Source organism: Choloepus didactylus, chromosome 8 (genome assembly GCF_015220235.1).
Source record: "Choloepus didactylus isolate mChoDid1 chromosome 8, mChoDid1.pri, whole genome shotgun sequence".
NCBI lineage: Eukaryota > Metazoa > Chordata > Mammalia > Pilosa > Megalonychidae > Choloepus > Choloepus didactylus.
Window position 1 is genome coordinate 98,011,419 of NC_051314.1, and position 27,899 is coordinate 98,039,317.

The 27,899-nt window shown below is 36.7% G+C and overlaps 1 protein-coding gene across 1 annotated transcript in view; it reads left to right on the top strand.

Annotated features, from left to right (window-relative positions):
• Window positions 1-27,899, top strand: part of LOC119542850 (sucrase-isomaltase, intestinal-like) — a 180,421-nt gene that overhangs the window by 83,190 nt on the left and 69,332 nt on the right. The window contains exons 5-7 of the mRNA XM_037847477.1: window positions 616-784; window positions 1,104-1,200; window positions 1,771-1,883. Coding sequence (XP_037703405.1) covers window positions 616-784; window positions 1,104-1,200; window positions 1,771-1,883 — 379 coding nt within the window. The remainder of the gene's footprint in view (window positions 1-615; window positions 785-1,103; window positions 1,201-1,770; window positions 1,884-27,899) is intronic.

Consider the following 27,899-nt stretch of genomic DNA (forward strand, 5'->3'; position numbering starts at 1 on the left):
CACAATGTCAATAGATGTTCTAGGACAAAAGTTTTCTGTAGTCAATTACATTTAAAAGATGTTACATGTGATAACCTCCTCTTGGTGATTCGTTATGTATTGTTTCTTATTAAAAACTCTGAGAAGGTCCTACAGAAAAGGAATCTACTTAGGTTTGTATAACCCAGCCAAATTTATTTGAACACAGACTACTTTTATTTCTATTTACATCTCAACAGATAAAATGTTTCATAAAAATTTTAGCAAACAAAACTGACTTTGAATCCTGGTACTATTATTTATATAGTTTTAGACAACTTACATAACCTTTAATCTTTTTGAGTCTCAGTTTCTTCATTTATAAAATGGAATAATAATGCCTTCCCATAGGGTTATTGCTAGGATTAAATAAAATACCATAGATAATGTGTACAATTCAGGGACCAGCATCTAGTAAATACTCAATAAATGTGAATTCCTAACCCTTTCCTCAGGATCCCCTCATAGTGTCTTTGTTTTCTTATTCCCCCTCTAAGCTAACTTTATAGGATTTTTTTGACCAGTGCTTACTGAAGAAAAATGTTCATTGTTAAGAGCTACCTGGTCACTTTATTTATATTTCTCTTTCTGACACAGGTGGGAAACATCTCTTGGAGGCCTAATTTTTTCTAACCAGTTTTTACAAATGACCACCACTCTCCCATCCACTTCAGTTTATGGATTTGGTGAACATGAACATCCATCCTTTAAGCATGATGTTAATTTTGTTAAATATGGAATGTTTTCCAGAGATCAATCGCCAGCGGTAATGTGTGAATATAGATTAATACTAGAAATCTGTTTATTGAAAGAAAGAAAAGAGGCCATGAATGATAAGAATGACTTTCTATAAGGTGCCATAAATTTACTCTCAGAAATCATTTTGGTTTATACTTAATCAGTCATAAGGCAAGTTCAGAATTTTACACCCACTCATGTTTTTTACCTGTTTGCCTCTTTGCCCTCACAATATAAATTACACTTTTTTTTTTCTGGTATATCATTAATTGCTACTAGATCTCATTGAAATGGAAAAATAAAATGTAATAAACCACCAGGAAACATATTTCTTCTTTGTGTTGCAGGCATTTAGCAATCTCTATGGAGTTCATCCTTTTTATATGTGCATAGAGAATGATTTTAATGCTCATGGTGTTCTCCTCCTGAATTCCAATGCCCAAGGTAATGTGATTGTCTGGTTAAATTATAAAGAAGCAAATGACAATTTAAATGTTAATTTTGCCTTTTCTCCCTTTAAAAAATGTTAGTAATTTGAACATAAAGAGTGAGAGATTGACTACATTTCAATACTTTGTTTTTTCACGATGGAAAACTTTTTAGTGATACATATAAACAGCTGTAATACATTGCAACACATATATTACATAACTTGAGCAATCAGAAACCATTTGAGAAAGTAAAATCTACTAGAAATTTCACCGTAATGTTGTGTCACTAGATTTGCTGTACCATCTCAGCAATGTAAATATTGCAAAGGCCACATTTTTCACTTTTGTGTGTTGTGGGGGTTTGGTGTAAATGCAAAATATAACTGACTTGATGATCTCTTTAGGAAAGAAAATAAAACTGTGAATACACAGAATGGGCAAATCCTGGCAGATACTTAGATCTCTCTTTCACAAATATGAATTGTGTCTAACGCAATTAGATAACCAGCCTGGTAGAAATATTGAAACCGTGATCTATGCCACTTAATTGTGCTTATTCTGTACTTTGTTTTGTTCTCCTTAGATATTACTCTGAAACCACATCCTTCTTTAACATTCAGGACCATTGGAGGAATACTTGACTTTTATATATTTCTTGGACCTACTCCCGAAAATGTTGTCCAGCAGTACACTGAGGTACTATAATTAATGATTAAATTTTCATTGCCCTGGCTCTGGGGTAGAAGGAGTAATTAGCATTTCTATTAATTATTGGTCCTTCAGTCTTCTAATATAATGCTTAATTGTTTCTACAATCAAGCAAATGCTTCTGACCTGATTGTAATTTTATTAAATTACAAGGCTTTGAAGAGAACCTTGGAATAATTTCACCAGAATTTTCCTGAAATAAAATTATATCTTCCAAAAATATTCTAGACTTCTAGATTGAAGAATTTTTTTCTCTAATCAGACCCAGGTATCTCAGTTCCATTACTTCTGGATCATCATGCCCTAAGATGTACCTTGACACTTCTCCCAAAAGTATGTAACTTCCAGCCACTTGTTTCAGTGGGGCCCATTGGAACTAAGTTTTGAGGGGTCAATATTTGGAGAGAAATTTCCTGGTAGGACAGAACCCATGGGAAACTGTGCAGTAGTGACCTAGGCTTATTATCTGTATTGTCCTCCCTTTCTGTCCTTCTTCTGGATCTTTCCTTAAGTACGCCACCTCTTTATCCCCCCCCTATATCTACCAGGTGTTCAGCACGCAAATAGTACCCAACATAGTCTATCAGTTTATTGTTCCTCTTCAAACTGTCATTCTTCAAATGATCTCTTCTCTTTAGGGTGAACTGGTTAAATACCAAAATTCAGGGGGATGTTTACTGTTCAAAATAAGATGCTTGCTAACTCGAGTGAATTACTGTCTAACAGTAGCTTATAGGCTTTATACTAGTGAATGGGAGAAGAGGTGCAGATATTTTGTGGGCCAGAGGAGGGCCATGGCAGAGCTGTTTAAATAATAATTACTAGAATGCCTTTTGTTATAATAAGACTGTCAACGCATCTGACCAGCAGGATATTAAAAACTTAATGACAATAGCCTTTGTTATGATAACCATGGAAAGAGAAAAGGGGCCTTTCATACCAGGAAATTTTCTTAGTTCTCTTAGAAACCAGGGGTGACTAATGCAGTTTACTGTGCTAAGCTGGAAACAAGACCTGCACTAAAGTTTGTGGGGATCCTGTAATAAGTGTCCTGCTTCACTTTCCCAAAGTCTACGGAAACTTCTACATGGCGTTTAGAAAAGACTGCATTCAGTGTGGAGAGCTGAGAGAGGGTGGAGAAGCCTATATAAAGCTTAAAGTGACTGTCATCCTCGTGTCTCTTGCTTTTTTGTTTCAGTCTTTCCTATTCCTCACCCCACCTCCCCACTGCTGATAACTAAAGCAAGATCTCAGAGGATTGGATATATGACTCCACCATTAGCCCCTCTCCCTAGGACAGGCTTGTATCGATTCTAAAAGCCTTTTGAATAGCCAACAAAAATGGTTGACAAAAATCAAGAAATAGCTGTTTCCATTTACTTTGTCTGATGGGCAATCCCTAACTTCCCTGAAGAACTGATCAAAGCTGACAGTTGAACAGAAGAAATTTTCATTCTATTGTTGATAGTACAAACTTCCCTTAGCTCACTCAGTATTCCCAGGGAGATGGTGAGCTGGTCACATATGTCTCTATAGTTGGGAATATGAGTAGGAATTCTAGTACCAGGTGGCCTAGAGTTGAATCCTGTTACTTAACCTCACCGTGTCTCCTATTTTATAGTAATTATAGTACCTACCTATAGGTACTATAGTAATTATAGTACCTACCTCATGGCAGTGCTGTAAGAATTAAATGAGACATTACATGTAAAAATGCATGTACATCACCATTAAGCTCCCAAAATTTCACATAATGGGCAATTTTCTTATCTCAAACCTCTCTACCACTTGTTGACTACTCTCCTTGTAACTCCATTTGCTTGGCTTTTAGAACATTATCTCCTGGTTCTATTCTAATCCTTCTGGCTTCTTCTTCCTAATCTCTTGACAGGTTTTTTACTTACCCGGTAAGTATGGTGTTCCTCAGAATTCTGCGCTCTTTTCAAAAAGGACAGTTTCCAGCAATGACATCTATATGTATGATGTCACTCACTATGAATGTACTGATGAATAACATGTCCCTATCTCCAATCCAATGATTTTTCCAGAACTCCAGCATATTTCTTTCTGCCTACTGAACATGTATACTTCAGTCTCCTATGCATCTCAAACACAATATATGCCACACTGAATTAATCTTTTTTTTTTTCCTGAACTTCTTATTCAACCAGATCTTCCTCTTACAATATTCTTCTGGCTTAATGGAATCAATCATTAACCCAACTATCCAAACAAAATCTTGAAATTTATCTTATCTTCTTTTTGATCCTTTACTCCCTATGACTGATGGTTGAATCTCTCTCCTTATTTTCATCTCCAATATCCTTGCCTTAACAAGCCTTCGTCTTTTCTTCTCTGTGATGATGGCTTTAGAACTGGTTTTCTTGCATCCTATCTGGTCATCCTAGAAACCGTCCTTCAGCCTGTAGCCAGTATGATTGTTCTAAAGTGTGAATCCCATCTAATGCTCCTCTGCTATACATCTAATTACATTTGTAAAATACAAATATAATGCAAGCCACATATGTAATTTAAAATTTTTAGTAGCCCCATTCAGAAAGTAAACAGGTGAATCTATGTTCATTAATATATTTCATTTAACCCAATATACCCCAAACATTATCATTTCAACATGTAATCAAGTCTAAAACAATGATAATGAGGTAATCTACATTTTTTAATACTAAGTCTTTGAAATCTGGTATGTATTTTACAATTATGGAGCATCTCATTTCATTTTGGCCACATTGCAGGTGCTTCAGTAGCCACGTATGGCTAATGACCCCCATACAGGACTGCACTGGACTAAAGGATAAAAAGTCCAAGTTCATTTGCTTGGCTTATGAAGGCCCTTCATGACCTGTTCCTGCCCTCCATCTTCAGCATTGTGTCTCACCTTCTTCTCTGCCAACTCTGTGTTGCAGCTCCAATGAAATTTTTTAAGGCCTACTATGTTCTTAGCATCCATGCTTTTGCAATTATTATTTCCTTTACTTGGAAGAGCACTCCATCTTGTCTACTTGGCAGTCTGCTTCTTTATTACTCCACCTGGTGATCTGCTTGTTCTTTATTCCACCTTCTCGGTTAAGTCTAAGACTCTACTGCTGAAGACTAGACACACACTCTGTACTTTTTACCGTTCCTGGTTCATACCACCATCTAAATGGAAGCTTTCTTTATCCAGTGCCCTTCTGATTCTAGCTTTCCAGTAGTCACAAATAAATACAAGTGTCCTCTCCACTCCTGTGAAATCAGGTATTGTGAATTTTATTGGTTGGTATAAGGAAGAGGCATATTTGAATTAGTCTTTTATTTCATTACTTTTACCCTCATCCTGAGAAATTTATTTTGTTTTGGCTATGAGTTACAAACCTGCTTTTTAAAAATGTAAACATTCAAAGCCTCGTGAAATTGTATTATCCATAGTTGTTTATATTGCTTTTCTGACACTGAAAACCCAACAGAAGTAACCTTGAGAAAAGAAGACTGTGAAGAATTTCAATTAATTTTCTAATTATTCTTTATTTAATTGGCTTCTCTTTATTCTTTAGTCATGACATAAATAACATAACCAACATTCTAGCATAGTGGGTATTTAAAGTTTTCATATATACTATTAAAAACAACATCTTTATTTCTAAATAAGTATGCCCTTTATGACTATTCTGGATAGTTTACAATGAGGTTAGGGGATATTTTTCCAAATATGTTTATATTTAATTACCCAAATATTATGGAAATTTGTTCTCTATGTTTCATTGCCAAATGATGTCGAAGTATATCCCGAATTACCCCTGCTTTTATCTGAAACAACCACTTTGAGCAGTTCTCCGAATATCTTTCCAGATGCTTCCTGTGAATTTACACACATACACATGCATATTTTCCTCTTTTGCATAAATGGGATAATAGTATAACTTTTTTTTGTGACTTGTTTTATTTTTAATTTACCTTTATGTGTTGGAGATCTTTCTGTTTCAGTGCTTATAGGTCTACTTCATTCTGTTTAAAGGTTGTATTGATTGACATTTACATTGACTTCAGTTTTTCAGTACCACAAAGAATGTGGCAACAAACATCCTTGTTCAAATATTTTTGTGCTTATATGTATTTATGTAGGATAAATTCCTAAAGGTGAAATGAATGAATCAAGAATATGTGCATTTAAAATGTTGATATTGCTAGTATCCCTCCACTCCAAAAAAAGAAAAAAAAAAGAAAAAAAAAAGACTGCTAATTTCCTCTTGCAACTAGAATGTAAAGAATAGGACCTGGACATTAAGACACTGAAATTTGTTAATGGGATGAGCACTGGTCAGGTGTTGTAAGAACTGGTTCCTTTTACCCTTTCTAATGCTCGAATTAACTGTGCCATGGCACGTGTCACTTAACCTTCCAGTCTTATAAGGTCCATTGACATGCTAGCTCTCAAAAATGCTGATAGTTACAGTTTTTGCTTTGGCTTTCAGGCATGTAGGAGAATTAATTCCACATGCTCAATTTGCTGTTCCTGAAGACTGCGTTTCTAAGTCGGTGGCATAAATCTTCCACTTGCCTAAATTCTTTAGAGTGGAGCCAAACACAGGAAAGCTAAGACCTTAAAGACCCATTTAGATTCTCGGAAGCCCGCATTGCATTCAGTGCTCTGCTGCCCAAATGCTGCTTTGGCTCAGAGACCAGCACTCAACTGGTTTTCTAAAGCCAAGAGACATTCCAAGCAGGCAGCAGACAGTTGGAAAGTGAAGAGGACAGGGGCCAAGGTGTGTCACAATCAATTTGATAAGCATTCTGGGAGGAAATGCTGTGTTGTCAGACTAAGCCATTTCTCAGTATTCACAAGTAGAGATTTTCCATGTGAGAGTATTCTTTCTCAGGCTTGTGCCAGGATAGGATCCAAAGAGTGACTCAACATTGTCTTTTACTATTACCATTGTAAATGCTTGTTTGGTTTAAATACAATGGTACTGTGAGGTGGTGGAGAGAAATCAGCTGTTCAGGTGAATCTGATTCTGGTTTTTGCTAGAAAATTGAGAAAGTAATTAGAGGGTCAACTGCAGCTATTTTCTCTCTCCCTTTTGAATCCTCATTTCAAAGGGGGGAAAAATCAATAGATGTTCAAACTAGGATTCTGAAACCCAAAGGATGATTGCAAAGTGACTAAATGCCAATCTTAGTGGTAGGTATTTTCTAGACCACTGAATCTTCAACTTTACTGTATGTCAGAATTGCTTAGATTTGAAGAATATTGATGTGTGCGGCCCATTCCCAGAGATTCTGATTTAATTGACCTGGGGAATGGCCTGGACTTCAGGATTTTCTAAAGCAAGTGCTTTAGTTTCTTAGCTGCTAAAACAAATGCCAGTCATGGGGTTGGCTTAATAACAGGAATTTATTTGCTTGCGATTTCAGAGGCTAGAATGCTTGCCTCTACTAAATTTTTCTACCAAAGGACTTTTTTGAGGGTCATAATAGAGTCAACATTTAACCAGCATGCTAGGAACTTAAAACACACCATCATTTTTCTTATTAGTTGTTCCTAATTCCTAGCAGTGGGAAATCCAGAAGGCAAGGTTTCCTAAGAACAAATTAACAGGGATTTAAGATTTATCCAAAATTTATCTGGCAAAGAAATTGCAATTGAAATCTCCTTTCTATTAGATAAGTAGTTCGTGGCTTCATAAAACTTGAAATTTTGACAATTTCTATTGTAATCACTTTAAGGCTTTGTTTACCTGTTCCTTCTCTTCTAAATTCAGAGAGGATATTGTCAAGAAAAAAGTGTTAGATCTTTGCCCTGTGAAGGCAAAGGTGAAACATGCCTTGTTTTACTTTACCTTCAGTATCTTTTTTAATTGGGTGTTGAGGAAAGGCACAAGGCAGATAGTTTGGGGGGATTTTCATTATTGTCTTTATTACTTAATTTTATAGTTCTGAAAAATTGCCCATCATTCTAAAAAAGGAAGCTATAGATCAAATTTATGTACAGACTTGAAGGGCCACAAAATAGCTGAATTTTGTGACACCAAGGAAAGTTTCTTAAAGGCATTGTCTGAAATGATCCACTTCACTCAATGATCCCAAGTTAATAGACCTAAGGAAATCGTGCAGACTTTAGAAAACCAAAAGTAAAGAACATGATAATATATCAGTTTAGAGCCTCAGTAGCCTGGATATTTTTGATTTGTGGTCTTTTTTTCTCTTTATAAGCTATGAGCTTTGGAAATCTTAGATTTTAGAAGTAGTAGAGCTTTAATAAAATTATACTCCAAGAATCTATTTTGAACTTTTCTTTGGAGATGTGATGCTACATGGAAAGTAGTAAACTCTTGATATATACCTGCTAGGGACTTAGATTTTCTGACATATCTACCATTTCTACTCTAAATTCTCAATAGTTAATCCATTGTTTTCATTACTTGATGTGTATAGACTCAAGAAGACTTGAGTCTCCCATATTCTTCAGTTTTGCTTGAGCTTGCAATGAGCATCTGGAATTTTCTGAGAAGGCAAATCATAGGGCAGTTTAAAAAACAGAAATAAACTTTGGGCTCCAGCAGACCTCAATTGTTCCATCTTGTCTTTTCTATGTACTAGTTACATGTATTTGGCCAATGATATAACTGTTTTGAGCTTCAACTTTCTTCATCTCTAAAATTCAGGTTATAACTCTTCCTTATATAATTCTTCTCCAGATTAAAGATATCTATCAGTGTGTAGTATGGGGTTATATATTTAGTAGGTCAGTGAGTGGTATTCTTGTTCTTATTATGAGGTGAAGTTTTTCGGAAATGCAGAAAACTGAGTTCGTATTTTTTGGCTGAATGACTGACAGCACTGTATAAGAGAGAGGCAGTTTAATGTAGGACACTGACTCTCAAGCCAAACTGCCTAAATCCAGATATCACAGTCCTACCTACTATTTGTAAGACGTTGAGCAAGTTTTTTTTTGTTTGTTTTTTTTTTAAATCTCTCTGCCCCCGGTTTCCTCACCTGTAAAAAGGGGTTAGTTGTAGTACCTTCCTTATATGGTTATTGTAAATATTAAATGAATTAATTCATTTGAAATTCTTAGAACACAGTTACTGACCCAAAGAAAGGCTGTGTAAGTGTATATTCATCCTGGGCACATTCTAGATACTCAGTAAATTTATTGTTATAGAATTGTGTCATGGCCAGAGACAGTTGTGACTCTAGGGTGGAAGAGGCAGTTTTGGGGAAAAGGGAGAAAGGCTTTTGAATTTCTGTAAGATACCAAAATTTATTGGTTTATGAGAGGCCAACAATACCTGGATTGAAATGATGAGTATGTGTTATACAAATTAAAGAAATAGTCTAACTTGCATTTTACAAACACTTTTACAGGTATGTTATGAGTTGATTCTTATAAAACCTTGAGAGATAGCCAAGACAGATATCATTTCCATTTTAACAGTGGGGAAACTGAAGCTTGAAATTGTTGAATCAGCTTGAGCAGGAAGACATAACAGAGGCAAACAGCAAAATCATGGCTCTTAGCTCCCAATTTTGGTTATTTTTATTATTATATCACACTGTCTATATATGTAATGAAGTTGGTGAATGCCCATAAGTATTTCCTGGAATTTCCAACATATTCATTTACATTCCCTTCTCAAAGAAATCTTCCTCAGGGGAACTTTCTTTCAAGGAAAATTATATTTTAATATACTCAATCTACACAGATATGTTTTTGGAAACATTTTAATTAGGTACTAGATTTTCAAAGCTATAATATTAAACCTTGATTAACCTGGGAGCATTTTTATTAATGAACTTTTTATAAGCAAACTTCTTGGGAGTAAGATTTTTTTTAAACAACATCTTCGGACAACTGGAGGGTTGATGCATTCTAAATGGTGCTTCTAAAATCTATTTTAAATTGTAAAGGTTATTATTTCCTCTGAAGCCACATTGGCCTTTAGGTTAATGACATTTTTCTTTTGTACAGCATCAACAGTGACTTAGTTTTTTGCCTTTATTTGAGAATTTGCACAAATTATATTAGTATTCTTTTTACCTTTGTGGAGAAAGCCTTTAAACAATTTTCATGAAAGAATTCCCACTTCTTTTAGTTTCAGGAGTTTTAGATTAGGTTTGCGTTCTTTAATTATATAATAACTTAAAAATCAGGTATTTGGTGTTTTGCCTGTGTAGTGTTTTGAGTTGGGCATAATTTCAGAATATTACTTAACCGATTTTATTTACTTTGCGTTTATCTAGTTATCTGTCTCTGTATCACAGGATTTTGGGCTGCTTTAATCTGAACTCTCAACCTATGTCCTGTATCTAGTCAGACTGCAGGAGCTTCCTGACCTTTTGTTGTCATTTGAGTTTGAAATAAGGTCTTGTCTCTTGTACAAGCAACTGTTCATAATTTGTTGAAAGCTTGCACTTCAGTTGATAAGTCATTGCTCAGAAACCACATGAGCACAGAAAAACAGGGACTAAGTAAAAGGATTGAAAAATAATCCATCTCTTATTTCCTACAACTTAAAAGTCCTTTCAGTTTAATAACATTTGTTGCTTTCCCCTGCACACTCCTTTAAGAGATGGATCAGCCCATCTTTACAGAAGCTCTAACAGCCCTTGTACGTGATTCTTTGTTTATTGCTGGATGGTTCACACAATTATTTTTGGACCCAGCAAATCTAATTATTGGTTTAGAAAAGTCCTTAGGTTAAAGCCAGTTATTTGGTCCAATGAGGCTCTTTTCAGTTTAGCTTATCACTTATCGACACAATGTTTTATTGTCAGTTAGAGCCCATTTTAATTCACTGAACCTTTGCCCAGTAGCATTAATTCACAATGCCCAGTGTTTTTCTAGTGCAGAGGTCACAACTCTGGTGCTTGGAGGGCCAGGCTGATAAACAAGTAGAGTGGGTATGTTGCAGACTGCTGCAGTGAATGAGAACAAATACTCCTGCCAAAAACAAGAAGGTGGGATGGGGTTGGGAAGAATGTCTTCCTGCATGGAATGATCTGTTAGTTATTTTTACTGTTCTTTTAGGCATATGGGTTCCTCATGCTTCATGAATGTTATCAGTCACCTGGAACCTTACTTGCTTCTCCTACCCACATTCCTACCTGGGAACAATTAGCTATGTTGCTGATGTGTGGCATTTTTTGTTGAAAGGGATAGAAATATGGATAGTTTAATCCACCTGGTTGCTCTCACTGAAGGGTCCACTTATTTCCTCTATCAGTAGCCCCAGAGCCCAACATCTGGCCCATCATGTTCAGGACATCTCTGAGGTACTTTTTGCAGGAGCCGCCTACTACTGTGTACTCTCTAATCTAATCCGTCTGCTTTCACTCTTTTGGGATTTTACTTTGGTTATTGCTCACAAGGGTACCATGTATAGTTTTCCAGTGAATAAACTGAATTTATTAAAAATATCTTTTCTTTAATTTTTTAGAGATTTAGCATGGGAGTTAGAGACTATAGCAGGTCAACATCTAAATCAGAGATCACCTATTTCTATTTTATAGAAGACTTAAATTATTAAAGAATAGAAATATGCTGAATGTGGGACTATTATCTTTTTTTTTAAATAATCTTTACTTTTCTTTTCCAGCCAATACCTATAAATATTTTGTTTTGGTATAGTGCAGAAAACAAGAAAAAAGAAAAAAGAACCCACTACATATTTACTTACAGGAAGCTCCTAATTTTATGGTCGACCTTTTTATATAACTACTACTTCTGGGCTGCACATCATATGATGTCTCCTAGTAATTTATTTTTTCACTTTTTTTCCTAAGCTTATCCTAATTTTGGTGTCTGAGATTTGACAGAAGTACAGTATGGGACTAATATTTTAAAGTTGATTTATACCTACATGTTGTGATGCAAAAGAACTGAGTGACTGATCATAAAACTCACTTATACAGAGAAAGATAGAGATAGAGAGAGAGATACTGAGATTTAAAAAAAAAAAAAAAAGCATGTAAACAAAATCCAAGAGTTGGATCAAAGAAGGTGACAAATTTCTGCCCTCAAAGCAGGTCTAACTATTTGCCACCTTTAATCTCTCGATTTTGAAAATCTGAGACCATGAAGACTATAGAGATAAACATTTTATGGCCACAGTCCATATCTTTGTCTTATTTTTGTCTCCTTAGGGTTCATTACAGCTACCGGCGTGTAATAAACGTCATAGGAAAGATGATGAGCTGTCATCTGTTTCAGAGAGTTAAATGATCTGAACATATGGAAACCTACAAATACATAACTACTAGAGTAGTTAATGTTTATTGAGCACTTAATGTGCCATCAGTGGTTAATTGCTTTTCCAATTATCTTTTTTTTTTCATTCTCACAATGACCTCATTTCTCAGATGAGATCTAACTATACACAGACAGATGAGGGCATGCAGGTGACCAGTGGCAGAATGAAGACTTGATGCTAGGGCTGTTTGACTCTAGAATCTTTACTTAAAACTGGGCCACTTTTTAGCCAAATTGAGGTGTTCAAGGTAGAGTAACAAGCCAACAAATAATTACTTGGGTCATTCAGGTAAAATCTCTGGTTTCCTTGGAGATGTGCATTTTAGGTCATTTTGTTAGAGAACAATTCCTAGCTTAGGAAGCAATGGTTGTTTTAAGTCAGTGGTTACTGTTCTGGTTGCTAATGCTGCCAGAATGCAAAACATCAGAAATGGACTGGCTTTTATAAAGGGGGTTTATTTGGTTATACAGTTACAGTCTTAAGGCCATAAAATGTCCAAGGTAATGCATCAACAATTGGGTACCTTCACTGAAGGATGGCCAATGGTGTCCGGAAAATCTCTGTTAGCTGGGAAGGCACGTGGCTGGTGTCTGCCCCAAGTTCTGGTTTCAAAATGGCTTTCTTCCAGGACGTTCCTCTCTAGGCTGCAGCTCCTCTTCAGAATGTCACTCTCAATTGCTCTTGGGCATTTGTCCTCCCTTAGCTTCTCAGGAGCAAAAGACTGCTTTCAAAGGCCGGCTCCAAAATGTCTCTGTAAGCTGCAGCTCCTCTCTCAGCTCCGTGCGTTCTTCAAGGTGTCCCTCTTGGCTGTAGCAAGCTCACTCCTTCTTCTGAGCTTATATAGTGCTCTAGTAAACTAATCAAGGCCCATGCTAGATGGGCAGGGCCACACCTCTATGGAAATTATCCAATCAGAGTCATCACCCACAGTTGGGTGGGTCGCATCTCCATGGAAACACTCAAAGAATTACAATCTAAAAAACACTAATAGATCTGCCCCACAAGTTTGCGTCAAAGAATATGGCTTTTTCTGGGGGACATAATACATTCAAACTGGCAAATAACTTTCTTTCCTGTCTTTGATTTTCAAATGTTATAGAAATAATATATTTGTATAATAATAAAAATCAAAGTTGTATACATGTGTTTTAAATGAATAGAAAAAAGATCGTCCTTCATCCCTTACATCTCCAGGCATCTTACTCCCTCTAGTTTCACCCTTCTGAGGAAGGTGTTTTTAACCATTTCTGTTTAAATTTCATCTAGTAGTTATTTCCATACCACTAAATAATATATTTACAAAGTGCTTCTTCTCTGTCTCTATTCTAGGTGTTGGGAATATAGGAATAACCAACAGTTAAAATCATCCTTCTTATGCAGTTAACTTTCTAGTAAAGACACATTCAATAAACAAATAGTTAAGCTGTATAATTTTAGAAGCATTATTAATGAAGAATCAAGGTGAGTTATTAGAGGTGGCCTCCACCCTTCCTCTATAGGACAAGCATATGTGGGCTTCTGGAATGTGAATAGGTCAGCTTTGATAAGCAGGCTTCAGAGTCTGCAGTTGCAAAGCAGGGGTCTGCTCTCCTCCCCACTACCGCCAAAATGGGGAGGGATTTACTCTGAGGTGTCTACCAACACACATTTAAAGGACTATTTGTAAGCGAAGTAAGTGAAGCTTCTTGGTGAGAGAATTTTGCCTTTGCTTAGCCCAATTAGGTTGTATCCAGAAGGTCAGATAATTCCTTTTTTGCCCCTTAGGAGGAATGGAAAATCTAGATTTTATATGCAACTTCCTGATTGATAAACTTTGCACCGATCTTTTTTCAAACACTCTGTGGCCAAATAAGACATACCTCAGAGCCATGGGTATGTGACTTGCTTCAGCTCATTGTTCTCAGTCTTCATCATCATCTTCTCCTTCTCCTTCTTCTTCTTCATTTTTTGCAAAACAAACATAGAAAATAACAATATTTGATGGCACATTTTGATAAATAGATGAGGCTCCTTAGCCAAGCATCTGGGGCCTCTGGTTGGCTCAGGCCTCACCAGCTGCCCCAAGTGCTGAGAGGATTGATATCTCAGGATGGACTTAAGAGTGAACGCATTCGTGGGTTTGTCCTTGACAGTCCCAATTTATACCTGTTGTCCTAGCATAATTAATAATAAAACCCCTGTCTTAATTATATAATAATGTAGATTACAAGGGGTGACAGTGTGATTGTGAAGACCTTGTGGATCACACCCCCTTTATCTAGTGTATGGATGAGTGGAGGAATGGGGATAAAAACTGGGGGACAAATGGGGTGGGATGGGGGGATGATTTGGGTGTTTTTTTTTCACTTTTGTTTTTTATTCTTGTTCTGGTTCTTTCTGATGTGGGGAAAATGTTCAGAGATAGATTGTGGTGATGAACACATAACTATGTTATCATACTGTGGACAGTGGATTGTATATCATGGATGACTGTATGGTGCGTGAATGTATTTCAATAAAACTGAATTTAATAAAAAAACAAACAAACAAACAAACAAAAATCCCTGTCTTGGTTTCTTAGGGCTACAGTAACAAAGTATAACAATCAGGTGGCTTAAAACAACATCAATTTTATTGTCTTACAATTCTGGGGGCCAGAAATCTGAAATCATGGTGTCTACAGGACCATGCTCCCTCTAGAACCTATAGAGGAGCCATTCTGGCATTTCTTGGCTTGTGGCAGCATCACTCCAATCAGTGCCTGTTCTGTCTTCACATGACTGTCTTCTCCCCTGTGTCTGTCTCTGTCCTCTTCTCGTAAGAAAACTTCTTATAAGGATACCAATCATACTGGAATAGGGCCCATCCTATTTTGGCTTCATCTTAACTAATAAATTCTTCAAGGACTCTGTTTCCAATAATGTCACATTCACGGAACCTGGGATTAGGACTTAAACATACTGTTTTGGAGAGCACAATTCAACCCATAACCACCTGTTTTGCTCTCAAAAGTGTTCTGATTTGAACAGTAAATCATATGGTCACCCTACCTTTAACCCATTCATGGCACACAATGGTTGGAGAGTTCTGAGAGTCTTATTCTAGGGCTTAGTTAACATTTCTTTGGAGAGAAATTCTGCCTGGGTAATAATACCCTTTTGCTGCTCATAAACAGGATGAGGTAGGGGCAGCTCAACATTGAGCAACTTTTCCATAAACTATTCTTAATTAAATACTGTTATTTCTGCTCCACTCCACTCTTCCATCTTCATATCTGTCTCCTTAGTGTTTGAGTCTCTGAGATATCAGCCAGAAGAAAATCTCTTTCCCACTGAAACATTCCTCTATGTACGCTCTGGGTGATACCTCCCTCAACTCTGGTTGTTCATAAATAAAATCCCATCTGCTTTCTGCATTACATACATGTTTTAAATCATGGGCTTGCTGACATGTCACCCGTATTTCTCAGCAACTCAGTAAATATGTTCCTTTTTGAACTTTTTCATCATAATTTGGATGGAACTTGAATACCTAGGGAAGAAAAATGTCGATGCTCAATTCATTATCTTTATCCAAAAGCTTTTACCATTTTTTCTTAATGACCCAACTGAAATTGGATAAACAGTCCCTGTATTTTGTTTTTCCTCTTGTTCTCTTGATAGGGTTTTGCTTATTTCATAAGGGCAGATCCTCTAGCTGTAAAGTTGTCATCTGCTTCAGATTCAACCATGCTTTATGAAAATTATTGTTCAATGCTCTCGGAAGTCTCATCTGGTCTTGGCATTTGGCAGTGGGATCATCCTGCTATTTAGATCCCAAGAGTTTCCAGTCTATTCATATAAATTAGATTGTGGCAAAAGTCACATATCGATTATCTGTGCAACATGATTTCCATGTTGTTTAGTGTTAGTTCTGGTCATGAATCTTGGCTGGAGATCAGTTTGAGACTAGTCTTCTTAATTAGGTTGCTCTTTTTATTCACCCTTTCAAGTTAGATTTTGAGTGAGTTATTTTAAAAAGTTAGCAATGCACTTACCCTGAAATGCTCTGAAGCAGGAGCCCCAAATAGACATTATCTCAAATAGATTAGGAACAGAGTGCCAGTGACATTTTGTAATCAATGCTTGGCAGTGCTTTTGAAATTAGGAGTAGGAGAAAGGGGAAAAATCAGAAAACCCTCATTTAAACAACAAACCTTTGCCCGTCTCTGGTAAGCTGCTTCTTTTCTTGCCTGGGAGTTTCCTGGGAAATGAGCTGCCTGTGACGTAACAGGGACAGCAGTGGCTTTATCTTTTTGTCTCATGCTTCAGTGAACAGGCATTGCATAAATCAGGGCTGCTAGTAAACGTAGTTTTGTTACCTAAACGAGGGAGTCTGTCTACATGAAATCAAACTCTATAAAATTAGCATGACATCAATGACATACAGACACTGCAGGAACAACTGAGAGAATAGTTAGGAAAAATCAGACTTGTAAAAGCAGGAAGAATAGCTCTTGTTTCAAATTTTAGAGCCCAGTTACTTGGAAGTTCATTTTAATGATATGTCCTTATTCAGCTGCTGGAAGATACATTTTTATTATTATTTCCCTGAACCAATTATTACTATATTAAAAATTCCAACATTACATACTCTAATGGTGTCTTTTGTAGATGGATGGAAATTAAAAGCGAGGCCACCTAACTGGGAGTAAAGCAACCAGTGAGACTTTGCACTTTGGGTCACTATATTAGTTTCTTTAGGCTCCCATTACAAATTATCACAAACTGAGGGGCTTAAAACAACAGAAATTTATTCTCTCACAGTTCTGGAGGCTAGAAAGCCAAAATCAGGGTGTTGGCAGGGCCATGCTCCCTTCTGAGGTATCTAGAGGAGAATCTGTAACATGCATTTCTCTTAGCTTTTGGTGTTATTAGCAATCCTGGGTGTTCCTTGGTTTGTAGATGTGTCACTCCAATCTCTGCCTCCTTTGTCACAGGGCTTTCTCTCTGTGCATCTGTGTTTATCTCTTCTCCTCTTATAAGAGCACCAGTCATATTGTATTTAGAGCCCACCCTAATCCAGTATATGACTGTATCTTAACTTGATTACATCTGCAAAGACCCTATTTCCAAATAAAATAACATTCACTGGTACCAAGAGTTAGGACCAGAATATATCTTTTGGGGGCAAATTTTAAGCTATAACAGTCACTATTAAATCCCTTTTTGAAATTTAGCAACAGGATTGAACCTTGGAAAACTATATAGCTAATTACTAAGTACATACAAAAACAAACATAAAGCAAGCTGCTCGTATGAGTTGATCTTAAAGGGCATATTCTAACTAAATCATTTTTGGGAATTGGAACATAAAGTTTCCTTAACTCAGAGGGTGTGGGTTGGAATCCCACCTCTTCATAATGATATGCAAAATGGGATAATGATACCTGTCATTCCTAGTCACAGAGTTTCTGGAAGTATCTCACAAGAAGATAGATAAATAAAAACGCCTCTGGAAAGCTTGAGGTGTTACTGAATGTGAGGTAGCAGCAGTGGTAGTATTTTTATACCTTTTTCAGAAACCCTGATAGCTCAAGTTTGTTAATCCTGTGCCTTATAAGCTTCTCCCTTATATAGGCACTTTCCCTTGCAATTTAAGCTGGTTGAATTGGCAGTTATCTCAGCTGTAGCTGAACACAAATGTCTGTAGAAATTGATTCTCTTTAATCCCAATTTCTTCTATCATTGATCAGTTGACTTCATAAGCTTAGCTATGCTGGGAAATACTTAACAGCAGCAATCTGATATTGGTAGGAGTTAAGTTCTTTCCTTATGTCATATTTTACTCTGACATCCCTGGTATTTTTTTTTTTTTTCCTCATAGGCATTTATTTTTTGATTCAAAGGAAATTACAAGCTGGTTTTCTGCCTTCTACCCAAATTCTGATCTTCTTCTAATTTGCCTCCTGCACTTTGAACTTGAAGCTGTTTTACATTATATGGCAAGAAAGCAATCGGCCTTGCTATCTGCTCTGTCCAGTTTGAATAAATGGGTAGAGTGTTGCTTCAAGCTTCTATGTAATTTAGGTTTCCTGTGACTAACCAATACCACTACTGCAGCTAATTTAAAAATGTTTCTCCCACTTAGATTTTTATAGCTCCCTCCTACATTTGTTACTAAGAAAAAAAATTAGGCAAATAGCACATCTTAAGTCATGAGATATGTGTCTCATTAGAAGTCCTTGAATTTCAAAGGAAACTTCAGGGTGAATCCATATCTGTAATCCTCCCTACAGTTTAGCAGGCTGCAAAAGTAAAAAAACCACTTACTCAGCTTTTGAGCTTTGCATTAAAAGGCTTTATTTTGCAAAGTCTACGCATGATTGGTAGAAGACTCACTGTAGCCAATCATAAAGTAGGGAGAGAGAAATTTAGTGAGAATCCGATTCCACCCCTGTTTGATTGAATGAGAAAATTGAGTTCTGGAGAGAGTGCCTGGCTTTCTTAAAATCACACAGCTGTTCCTTGCAAGGCAAAGTCAGAACCAGAATGCAGGTCTCTAGCACAGTCCAACACCCTTCCTGCTACTCCATGCAACCCACCTATATTTTTTGCTACTCCCTGTGCCAAGCCTTAAGAAAGCTAAGAATGCAAGAATTGTGCTCATTTGGATACTTCTTTTCCAAAAAAGTCTGGTCTACTTAATTACTGTGGAAATGTTAATCAATGAAATGTGACTAAATCTGCTTCCAGCTCTGACTTTTTGAAATCCAAACACAAATGAAGACATGTAATCAAATCTTTTAAATTGTTATCAAAATGAGCAACTATGTTGAACAATATCAACCAGAAAATAAATTTGTTAATGTTTGAAACCCAATTAATTCTTTCTGCTTCCCAGAACTGACTTCTTTAACTTCTTTATTAAGTGCATCTTATTGAATGACCATGGGTAAACAATTTGGTGATTGGTTTAGTAAGGAGAATTAGCCAGTACCCACTCCTTGCTTACTGGTTAACAAGGAAATGCTTCCTTTTTAATTAATGAATTCAAAATTATGAAAGTAAAACAGACCTTAGCCAATGAAAAATGGAGAGTGACTTTAGTTAATGTACTATTAATGTACTATTGTCTTCAGTCGTCCTCAGCTCCTTATTTACCATTTATTCATGGATCTGGCCCACAGAAGTTTGGGTATAAGAATTTTTCTAAACATATTGAAGAATTATTTGGAAGGTAAGTTTTACTTCTACTTCTCCAGAAAGGACAGATAAATAATGTCGGAATGCAGTTTTAGTTTAAAGATTAATATTAAGAAGTTACATGAAGCAAATTGGTAATAAATTTGAAATCTCATGTGATGGAAGCATATGGTGAAGTAGAGAGTAATGGATTTGAAATCAGAACACCTTATCCAACCTCTCATTAATTGATAGATCTTTGGAAAGTTACATAAATTCACTGAGCTTCAGTTTCTTATCTGTTAAACTGAGGTAAAAATTCTTACTATATAGAGTTGTTGGGATGATAACATGAGAGAATGTTTCTGAAGAGGTATAACTGGACCAGGTGCCTAGTAGGCAGTCACCAAATGAAAATTATTTGAATATAAAAATTTTAATTTGGTATAAAGTAAGGAGGGCATGATATGATTAAGATCAAGTAGGTAGTGGAAGCAAGCTTTCAGTTTTCTTGTTTATTTCTCATAATAGTTTAATGTTTTAATGAAGCTCTGTTAAGGTTAACATTCATAATATAATTATTTTTTCCTAGCTAACCTGCTATCTATTAAATTTTTGCTTTAATTAAATGACTTGGCCCATAAGAGTGCTGACTGTTGAGCAAATAAGAAGGGAAGGCATACAATAGATTCAATGCCTGAGGAAGAAATGAAGGTCATTTAACCTGTATCGTGTTCAGATATACCAGATTTGTAACAACTATCACATTTCTAAGAGTTTTCTTCAAAGCAAGTCTAAAATGGTTATTTAGAACTAAAATGTCAGAAAATGAGCTTTTATTTCTTTAAAAGAAAATATGAAAATTAAGGTCAGAAAAAAATAAAACCAACATTGGTACAACTAAGCAAGCATCAAAAGCTGATCTGCCGTTATTTTGAGTGTAAGCCTTGCTGGCAGATTTCCTTTGCAACAGAAGAACAATGAAGGCAGTAAATTAGAGAGCTGGCCCTATACATATTGCATATATGTTTGGCTGATATTATTTTTAATGAACTCTTTCCTTACTGGATCAAACCTAAGCTCCCATGCCACTAACCCAAATTTACCTTCTATTATTTTCCGGCATAAATTATCTACTCCAGTCAAGCCTGTCTTCTGGCATGTACCTTGCTCATTTCTTCCTATTCCCCTTCGCATGTGTTTCTGTTTGTTTCCTATCTATCTAAAATTATACTTCCTAGTTCTTCTAGGACATTTCTCAGCTTACTCCAGCCCATGTGAGTCCTCTTACCTTTCTCATTCCCTGTGGCACTTCCTATTTGTTCCAGACATTTTTGGCACATGATTATCTACTTATCCTAGAATTTGATATTTGTGTAATAATAGAAATTTTTACGCACAAGCCAGATTCTAAACACCTTGATGGCAGGAATCCATACCATATATTTAATTAATTCTTATAAAATTATTTTTATTGAGCTGGATAAAGCAGACAATTATATCTAAAAAATATGAATATTCATTATTTTGTTTTTATCCCTTATTTTTCCCCCAAAGTTCTAAAATTTTGAAGATGTATCAACATGCTATGATCCATAAGTTTTCAGTCAGAATCTGGAAACGAGAATCTTCTTACCTGTTATTAGAAGTAATTATATCATCAGAAGATGGAGATTTCATACTGGGTTTCCTCTTTTTTTCCTGCTTCCCTCCTGTTAGACAATTTATATATGTATCTACCATATTTTCTTCATTTTTCACACAACTTCAACATGTCTCTAACATTCTCTAAACCTTGATTGTTCCAATATAAAGTGGAAATGGTAATATCTCACAAGGTTATGGAAGGATTAAGTGAGACCATGCCACTCACTGCCCTTGTACTCTGTCTTGTTTAAATGGTCTTTTACCTAAGGTACAAATGAACAATGTCATAAAACTGTGTGCACCTCATGTGGCATGAGATATATTAATTTTCTCCTTGTTATTTCACAATTCTAGAGAGATTTTTGAAATATAATTTTTATATCAGCTAACTAAATTAGGGATTTTAATATTTTGCATATAGGGAAGCAGCAGTGTCATTTTGTAAAATCAGATACTGTGTGCCAAGTGTGAAGGTAAAATTGTTCATGCTTCTGCCACAGATACACCCTGTAGATGTGGCATGCTTCATCTTTGTATTTTGAGAATCTATTAGAACATAGGTCAAAGTGAATTTAAAATATAAATACATAATCCATTTTTTTCTCCTTTTCAAATACTATATTGATTTCTAATTCTGTTCTTATGAGGTATTTGAATCAAGGAAGTTAAAGAACTTTGGCCTTAAACTTTTCAACCAACTTCACAGCTAGAGAAGACTCAGGAAGGGATCATTCCTGTATTTAAGACTTGAAAAGAAGACCTTTGCATCTTAGCAGGGTGACTGACAGTGCTGGCATGGCAATTCCTTGTTGAGGGGTGATAGAAGAGTTTAGGCTGCGGCTGATAGCCCTTTCTTCAGAATGATGTAAAATTGAGAAAAAGCTATTCCAAGCAATTTCTTTTCATAAAGTTAGAAGACTTAACCTATCTTCTTTAAATTATTCCGCACACAATAGCATCCTGTTTTAATTTGCTAAAGCTGCCAAAATGCAGAAACATACCAGAAATGGATTGGCTTTTACAATTGGGATTTATTAACTTACAATTTACAGTTCTTAGGCCATGAAAAAGTCCAACTCTAAGCATCAACAGGATGGTATCTGGACTCTGAAGACAGGCACATGTCTGTTAAATGGGAAAGCATATGGCCAGCAACTGCTTGTCCTTCTCTCCCAGGTTTCATTGCTTTCAGCTTCTGGCTTCAGTGGCATTCTCTCTCAGCTTGTCTGAATGTCATCTCTTAGCTTCTTTGTGTTTTAACCTCTTATAAAAATTCCAGCAAGAGGATTAAGACCCACCCTGAATGAGGCAGGTCACATCTTAATTAAAATAACCTAAACAAAATGTCCCACCCACAACAGGTCTGCACCCACAAGAATGGATTAAAAGAACGTGGCCTTTTCTGGGGTACATAACAGCTTCAAACTACCACACATCCTATCCACTCATTTTCCTCTAAGTTGTTGCATCTAGGAAAGCTTTATTTCATGATATTCTTCTATATTCTGCTCTCATTTTACTTCTATAAGCAATAGGAACTTGGTGGTTTATGGAAAAATATTTACAAATTGTTATATTATCAAAATTTCATTATGTTGATAAAATGAAAAAAAAATTATCTTCTAATTAAGAACAAAAGATCACTAACCCCGTGATTCAAGAGAAGAATGTGAACTGAAAATCCTATGTTTGTTTCCTGTCTCTGTCTCTGCTACTTTATATGTGTACCTTGGGCAGGTTTTCTTTCCTCTCTGAGCTTCAGTTTTCTCTTATAAAACTGAATTGATATATTGTAAGGATTCAATTACACAATGAATGGCAAGAGACTGGTACATAGAAGACAATAAATGTCAGCTGTGTGTAACAACCAGGTTTTACTAAATGTCTCCTGTTTTAAATTGATTATTTGAAAAGTTCCTGTAATTTTTATATTCTGCTACTGTTAATAGTGATGGCTGTCCAAGAATAAGGTGTTTTGGACCTGTCTTATTTTCAACCTCTGTCCAGAAAATTATAAAGTCAAAGAAATTTTAAGACCTTGGGAACCTTGTTTTTCCATGCCTAAGTCTGACAATATGGTGTTTCAGAGACAAAATCCATCAGGTTCTATGATAGTACTCACTCATAGCTGAAGGCTCATTCAACTTACCCAAGAACTTTGATCAAGGATTTGTAACCTTGGGTCCAAGGATGAGCTTACTCTAGAGCCTTTGTGAATCTTCTTATCCTATACTTTTATGTAAAATTTTGAGAATATGTGCATTTATTTTCTGGAAGGCAGGGCCCATAGTTTTTATCAGAGACTCAGTGGGTCTCTGAGCCACAAGCCCCTTAAGAATATTTCTTTAGGTTTTCAAAATTATAGATTACGTAGGAACTTCAGAAGCTGGCATTCAAAATGCTGAGTCCAAGTTTAACAAAGCTATCATAAAATAGTACGGAAAACAGAGTTGTAATTTTCCAGAACATGGAGTGAACAAGTCAATACAAAAGGTGGATTATGTGGTTAACCAAAGAATTACAAAAAATCTTTGTAAAACTTGACAAGTGGTCCAAAGTTTGTGATGTGTGTTGAAAATGAGGCTGGTGTTTTGCACTTTTCCTAAAATCTTATCATGGATGCCTCATTCTTTCCATTAATAAGGCTGGATTCTGAAAATCTATATTAAAATACATACTTAAAAGTCTGTTTTGTGAGATCTGTCTTAAATATGTATTAATTACATACTAAACATGGTCTCTGACTTACAAAGAGAAGAGTATAGAATAGATGAAATAGTTATGTAAAATTACTTTGTCATATTATGAAGCGGAAAATGCCATAAGAGAGGCATGTGTTAACAAAGGAGTATAGAGGAAGGAGAAATTACTACTACTAAGTTGGCAGTGGGGTTTTGAAATTTTAAGAGTAGGGAAAGAAGACTAGGAGGAAAGACAGAGGATTCTGTAGAAGAGGCCACGTATGACCAAGATATTTAGTTATGTTGATAATGAGTAAAAGGAAACGTGGCTTGTCCTAAACCTCACAGTTTAGAGTTAAGATGAGGTTAGAGGAAACTAAGATGGCGGCTAGGTGAGACAGGGCAAAAAAACACCTCCGTGAAAAACACTAGATAAAAACCAGAAAGTGACCCAGAATACCGGTTACAGCGATGCGCCAGCTAGACGTGGTCTGTTAGTATCACAGGGGCAATATACTTGGTGAAACCAGGAGTCTGCTTTCTGAAATGAGTGAGTAAGCTGACTGGAAGACCTGCAGCCGCATGGCAGTGAGGGGAAGCCAGGGCTTGACGTTTGGAGACCGACTGGCTCTTTTTTAAAAAAAAAAAAGGGAAAAACCCAGGAGCGGCTGCAGTTGCAGGAGTGGGAACCACGCAGTAAAACACAGCAAGAGAGAGCTGGGCTGGCCTCTCAGTGTCTGGCCTGGAGGATAGTCCGTTGCAGATACCCTCAGGGCCGGGGGAATGGAGGGGAGAGCCAGAAGCTGAAAGAAACCCTGCGGCTCACAGCTGGCTCCCCAGAGGGCTGGATAAACTCCTCCCCAGGGCCGTGCCCACAGCCCAGAGCCCCGCCAGTTGTCCCGGAGCTGGGAAGGCGGAACTGTGCGGGGAGGGGGGGGTTGAGACGCCCCATTCGGCCATCTTTGCATCAGGCGGAGAGCACCACTGCACGGCCCAGCATCCTGGGGCTTCCCTCGAGGGATGGCACGCACTTGTGACCTAACATGGCATTCCCTTGGCAGAAGTCCTGGAGGATCGCAGCTGGGAGGGGGGACCCACTTGGAGAACCCAGGGACATTACACCAAGTCCGGTGGTTTGTGGGACAGCGAGAGAGAGGGTCTGGGGCTGAAATGAAATGAAGGCTTACACTCTTGCGGTGGCCTCGAATCTCTGGGAGCCTGGGGCATTTGAATATTAAAGCTGTCCTTCCTCCATGGCCACCCGTACACATGCCCCACATTCAGGGCAGACAGCTCCAGCAACACACCCAAACTGAGTTCTCCAACTGAACCCCATAAGAATCATTTCCCCACACACCGCGGAAATAAGGTTGAGAACTGACTTGAGGGGTATAGGTGACTGACAGATGCCATCTGCTGGTTAGTTATAGAAAGTGTACATCACCAAACTGTTTCTGAATAATTAGATTGTTATCTTCTTTTTTACAACTTGAAAGAACCCTGTCAAGCAAAGCAAATGCCAAGAGGCCAAAAACAACAGAAAATATTAATGCCTATGATAAACCAGATGATATGGAGAATCCAACTCCAAACACACAAATCAAGATATCAGAAGAGACTCAGTATTTGGCAGAATTAATCAAAGAACTACAATTGAGGAATGAAAACACGGCAAAGGATTTAAAGGACATCAAGAAGACCATGGCCCAGGATATAAGCGACATAAAGAAGACCCTAGAAGAGCATAAAGAAGACATTGCAAGAGTAAATTAAAAAATGGAAGATCTTATGGAAATAAAAGAAACTGTTGGCCAAATTAAAAAGACTCTGGATATTCACAATGCAAGATTAGAGGAAGTTGAACAACGTCTCAGTGTCCTAGAAGTGCACAGAACAGAAAATGAAAGAACAAAAGAAAGAATGGGGAAAAAATCGAAATATCAAAATGGATCTCAGGGATATGATAGATAAAATAAAACGTCCAAACTTAAGACTCAATGGTGTCCCAGAAGGGGAAAAGAAGGGTAAAGGTCTAGAAAGAATATTCAAAGAAATTGTTGCGGAAAACTTCCCCAACCTTCTACACAATATAAATACACAAAGCATAAATGCCCAGCAAACTCCAAATAGAATAAATCCAAATAAACCCACTCCAAGACATATTCTGATCAGACTCTCAAATACTGAAGAGAAGGAGCAAGTTCTGAAAGCAGCAAGAGAAAAGCAATTCACCACATACAAAGGAAACAACATAAGACTAAGTTGTGACTACTCCGCGGCCACCATGGAGGCGAGAAGGCAGTGGCATGACATATTTAAAATTCTGAGAGAGAAAAATTTCCAACTAAGAATACTTTATCCAGCCAAACTCTCCTTCAAATTTGAGGGAGAGCTTAAATTTTTCACAGACAAACAAATGCTGAGAGACTTTGCCAATGAAAGACCTGCCCTCCTTCAGATTCCAAAGGGAGCCCTACCAAGAGAGAAACAAAGAAAGGAGAAAGAGATGTAGAGAATTTTAACAGACTTATTTAGTACCTTACATCCCAAATCACCAGGACACTCCTTTTTCTCTAGTGATCACAGCTCTTTCTCCAGAAGGGACCATAAGCTGGGACATAAAACAAGCCTCAAGAAATTAAAAAAAAAAAAAAAAAATTGAATGTACTCAAAGCACATTCTCCAACCAAAATGGAATACAAATAGAAGTCAATAATTTTTGAACTGTAACTCCACTATTTACTTCCTACACGATATAAAATACAGAAACTCTAATGACAAATCAGTGGTTTTGAACTCAATGTAAAATATGTAATTTTAGACAACTATATAAAGGTGGGGGAATGGAGAAGTATAGGAACATAATTTATGTGTCCTATTGAAATGAAAGTGGTATCAAAGAAAAACAAGATTGTTATGGATTTAAGAGGTTAATTTTAAGCCCCACAGTAAACACAAAGAAATTATCAGAGAACGTAACCATAGAGATGAAAAGTAGAGTATAGGTTAAGAGAAATGGGGGAAGGGGCAATGGGGAGTTAAGAAAGGAGTGTAGGGTTGCTGTTTGAAATGAAGGGAAATTTCCAGTAATGGATGGTGGGAAAGAGCATTACAACATTCTAAATGTGATTAATCCCACTAATGGAAGGCTAGGGAGGGAGTGGAATGGGAAGATTTAGGCTGTATATAGGTTTCCACAATTGAAAAAAAAAAAAAAAAAGACAGTCTAAATAGATGACAATTGAATGCCAAGGATGAGCCTGGATGGGGTTGGAGGATGGAGGACAGGAGGCTCAAAGGGACACAGTTGAGACATAAGGAAAAGGAAATATAGAATGTAAGCTTTGTATCATTGTTGAATCTCTTGTACTTCTTAGCTGCGCTTAATGGGATTGCATAAAAGAATGTTCTTATTCATGGGAAGTGTATATGTGAATTATAGTGTTTGTTCAAGGGTGTGTGCAGCTAGCTCTCGTATGTTCAGAAGACAGAGCAATATATGATGGATGATAGGGAGGGAGGGAAAGAAATAGCCATGTGACAGCATGTTAAAGTTGGTGGATTGGGCTATTGGGGGAGGGGTTCAGGATATGATGGAATTCTGTGTATGGGGTTAGTATTGTTTTTGCAACTGTTCCTATAACTTTGAATTTATTTCAGAATAAAAAAAAAAGATGAGGTTAGAAAATTTCTATGGACAATTGTGGAACTAAAGATACATTTTTCTCCTTTGACTTTGGTGTGCAGTATAAATGTGAATACAGGTATTTCCCTTAAAGGATCACCATTTGGTTTTGTCTCATGAATTGGGCCATTTGCTTGCACATGAAAGGAAGTGAAAGACCTGGTGAAGTTTAGGAAGCGCATTACATAGCACCATTGAATTGTTGGTCATGTTTCGGTGAACAATCATCTATATCTGTCCTTGGTACTGTTTCTTAACAGTATGACTACATCTGATCTGATGTGAATAATTAAAAAGAAGAATTTTGGAAATAAGATTTTTCAGTCTGTTGGAGAGGGGAGGAAAATAAACAACCTTATTTTTCTCCATTGTCTTTAAGTAATAAGTGGACCTTTTCAAATTAGTCATTATATAATTATTCAACATAAAAAAGTATCCAATATGAAACTACGTAATCTATCAAAACAAACCTGTTTCATAATACATACCACTCACACATTTTCTAGGGGTAGGGGTAGAATAACCTCTAACTGGGAGTCTGCAATGGTCCATTAGTTGTCTTGCAAGTATGAATGTTCTCTATCTCTTGCCAAAGGCTGTTG